Source organism: Belonocnema kinseyi, chromosome 10, assembly GCF_010883055.1.
Source record: "Belonocnema kinseyi isolate 2016_QV_RU_SX_M_011 chromosome 10, B_treatae_v1, whole genome shotgun sequence".
In the NCBI taxonomy this organism is placed as follows: Eukaryota; Metazoa; Arthropoda; class Insecta; order Hymenoptera; family Cynipidae; genus Belonocnema; species Belonocnema kinseyi.
Window position 1 is genome coordinate 96,971,802 of NC_046666.1, and position 2,761 is coordinate 96,974,562.

At 38.8% G+C, this 2,761-nt stretch overlaps 1 protein-coding gene across 1 annotated transcript; it reads left to right on the forward strand.

The window, feature by feature from the left end:
- Positions 1 to 404: 404 nt before the first annotated feature.
- On the forward strand, positions 405 to 1,595 carry LOC117181275. The gene has a single exon (XM_033373836.1). The coding sequence runs from the start codon at positions 405 to 407 to the stop codon at positions 1,593 to 1,595; it is 1,191 nt and encodes a 396-aa protein (XP_033229727.1).
- Positions 1,596 to 2,761: the final 1,166 nt, after the last annotated feature.

Consider the following 2,761-nt stretch of genomic DNA (forward strand, 5'->3'; position numbering starts at 1 on the left):
TGCAATTCTCGTCTCGTGTAAATCGAATAAAATTGAACTTTTGTTTCTCGTGCTTCATGCAATTCTCGTCTCGTGTAATCCGAATAAAACTGAACTTTGTTTCTCGTGCGTTACGCAATTTTGGTGTCATGGGTAAGTGAAAGTGAACCATAGACTCTTAAATAAAAAGAGTCCAAATCATCGTAGCCGTTGTCACAATTACTCAATATTGTCGACAAAATTGGAATAACTGGGGATTCATCGAGGAACCTCGAAAATGAACATGTCGCAGCATCCATTGTACCAGAGAACTTCCAAAAGGTAAGCGAGTTTTTTGGTACCACCAATTGTCCTCTTTAAATTTCCCCATTTCTTTCGTATATTTTTTTTGTTGCTCTCTTTAATAACCTGTAGAAATATTCGAAATGGCTCCACGCGTGGAAGAACTCAAAATTAAAATCACCAATTCAAAAAGAAAGATAACAAACTTCGCTAAGTTTATCGATGGATATACCGCTGAACGCGATTTTCCTGCTTTACAAAAAAGAACAAATGACCTCGAAAGGGAGTTTGAAGAATTTGACAAATTTTTCAATGAATTAGAACGTATCGCGAATCCACCTATCGACTCGTCGTCTTCGCAAAGCATCAGGCGCGAAACGCTTTCAAATTCCGTCCGAAATCCGAAAAAGAGTTTACCGTGTGTCAATCTACCGACTTTCAGTGGATCATATGAGGCCTGGTTGGGTTTTCATGATCTGTTCAAATCTCTCGTCGATAACGATGATGAAATACCAGACATTGAAAAACTATATCACCTCAAAGGTTCACTGAAAGGCGAAGCCGCAGAAATTATCGCCTCCATAGAACTCTCATCGGAAAATTACAAAGTCGCTTTGGATCTGCTTAAAGAGCGTTATGATAATAGAAAAATTATTCGTCAAACACACGTGAAAGCCTTATTAAATTTAACACACCTCTCGAAAGGCTTTCCGGTTCGTTCGTTACTCGATCAAATACAAAAACATGTTAGGGCACTTGAAGCTTTGAAAGAACCCGTCGAAAGATGGGATACACTCTTAGTCAAAATTATAGAACAAAAATTAAATACGTTTATCCGCGAGAAGTCGGAAGATTCGAGCTGCGAATCCGAAAACCCCACATATAAAGAATTGATAACCTTCCTTCAACGTCGCGCGCAGTTTGAAGAAACAAAATCGGATCAAATTCAAGGTAGGTCCCAAAATTTATCAGATAGAAAACCATTTAACTCCCGACCCAATCAGCGCTCTCAGCAAGCATTTGCAGTCTCAACTACAAATTCTTCTTGTCCACATTGTCAGGGAGAGCATGTCATATGCAATTGTGAACCATTTAAAAAACTTACTCCACACGATCGCTTTAAAGCCATAAAAAAGGCCGCTCTTTGCATTAATTGCTTTTGCTCTAATCATCGTGTTTATCTCTGTACTGCCAGTCCTTGTCGCAAGTGTGGCAGAAAGCACCACACACTCTTACATTTTGAAAAAGGAAAAACTGGAGAGTCTAGTGAGTCACAACCAGCCGTTCAAAGTCAATCTGTCCTTAATCTCCATGCTGTTCCGAAGGGTTGCTAGGCACTGCAATCGTCGATCTAGTCAATTCCCAAGGAAAGTCAAAAACTTGTCGCGTCTACTTAGACTCGGGCTCTCAAGCCAATTTTATCACCGAGGCCACAGCTTCTTTTTTGAAATGATCCAGAAAACCAGTTGATGTCACGGTCTCGTGTGTCGATAGTATTTCCACGGAAATAAAACACTCCGTTTCGGCGACAGTAAAGTTGCGATTCAATAAGTATTCAAAAAATTTCGAATTTTTCGTTCTGAATCAAATCTCTAAAAATATACCATCTATCGCAATAAATTGGTCTAGGTTCAAAATCCCAAAAAACATAACTCTCGCTGATCCTGACTTCCATAAGCCATCGGAAATCGATGCACTTATCAGCGTTAAATTATTCTTCAAATTACTATGTGCAGGTCAGATCTCGTTAAAAATCCATCCTGATGCCGTTTTGCAGAAAACGCATCTCAGTTGGATAGTAGCAGGAGAGATAAATAGCCTTTCATTGAAAAACAATTTTAAATGTCATTTTATAACTCACTCGACGCCCTTAGACGTGAATCTCCCTAAATTGTGGGAAATGGAGGAAGTTCCTTCCGCGAAACTGCTATCTTAAGAAGAGCAGGCCTGCGAAAATCATTTCAAAATTAATACTCAACGTAACTCGGAAGGTCGCCATGTCATTAGATTACCCTTTAATGAAAACAAAGAAAAATTGGTTGATTCGCACTGTATGGCTCTTCGTCGCTTTAATATATTATAAAATCGTTCCGACAAGAAACCTCAATTAAAAGATCATTACTGCAATTTCTTAAATGAATATTAAAATTTAAAACACATGTCGTTGATAAAAAATAAACATCTCGTTGCACCCGGTTTCTATCTTCCTCAGCACGCTGTAATAAAAGAGGACAGCATAACCTCAAGAATTCGCGTTGTTTTCGACGGATCCGAAAAAACCTCGTCAGGCGTGTCCTTAAACGAATCTTTAATGATCGGTCCTACAATTCAGGACGATCTCTTTACACTTTTGACTCGATTTCGATCTCATACCTATGCTCTTACCGCCGACATCGAGAAAATGTATCGGAAGGTCCAAGTGCATCCAGATGATGCCATATATCTTTGAAATTTCTTGACTTTCAATATATATATGTGTGTATGTATGCGAATGTATGTA

Coding starts and splice junctions, on each gene's coding strand:
- LOC117181275 (XM_033373836.1), top strand. CDS start 405: ATGGCTCCACGCGTGGAAGAACTCAAAATTAAAATCACCAATTCAAAA.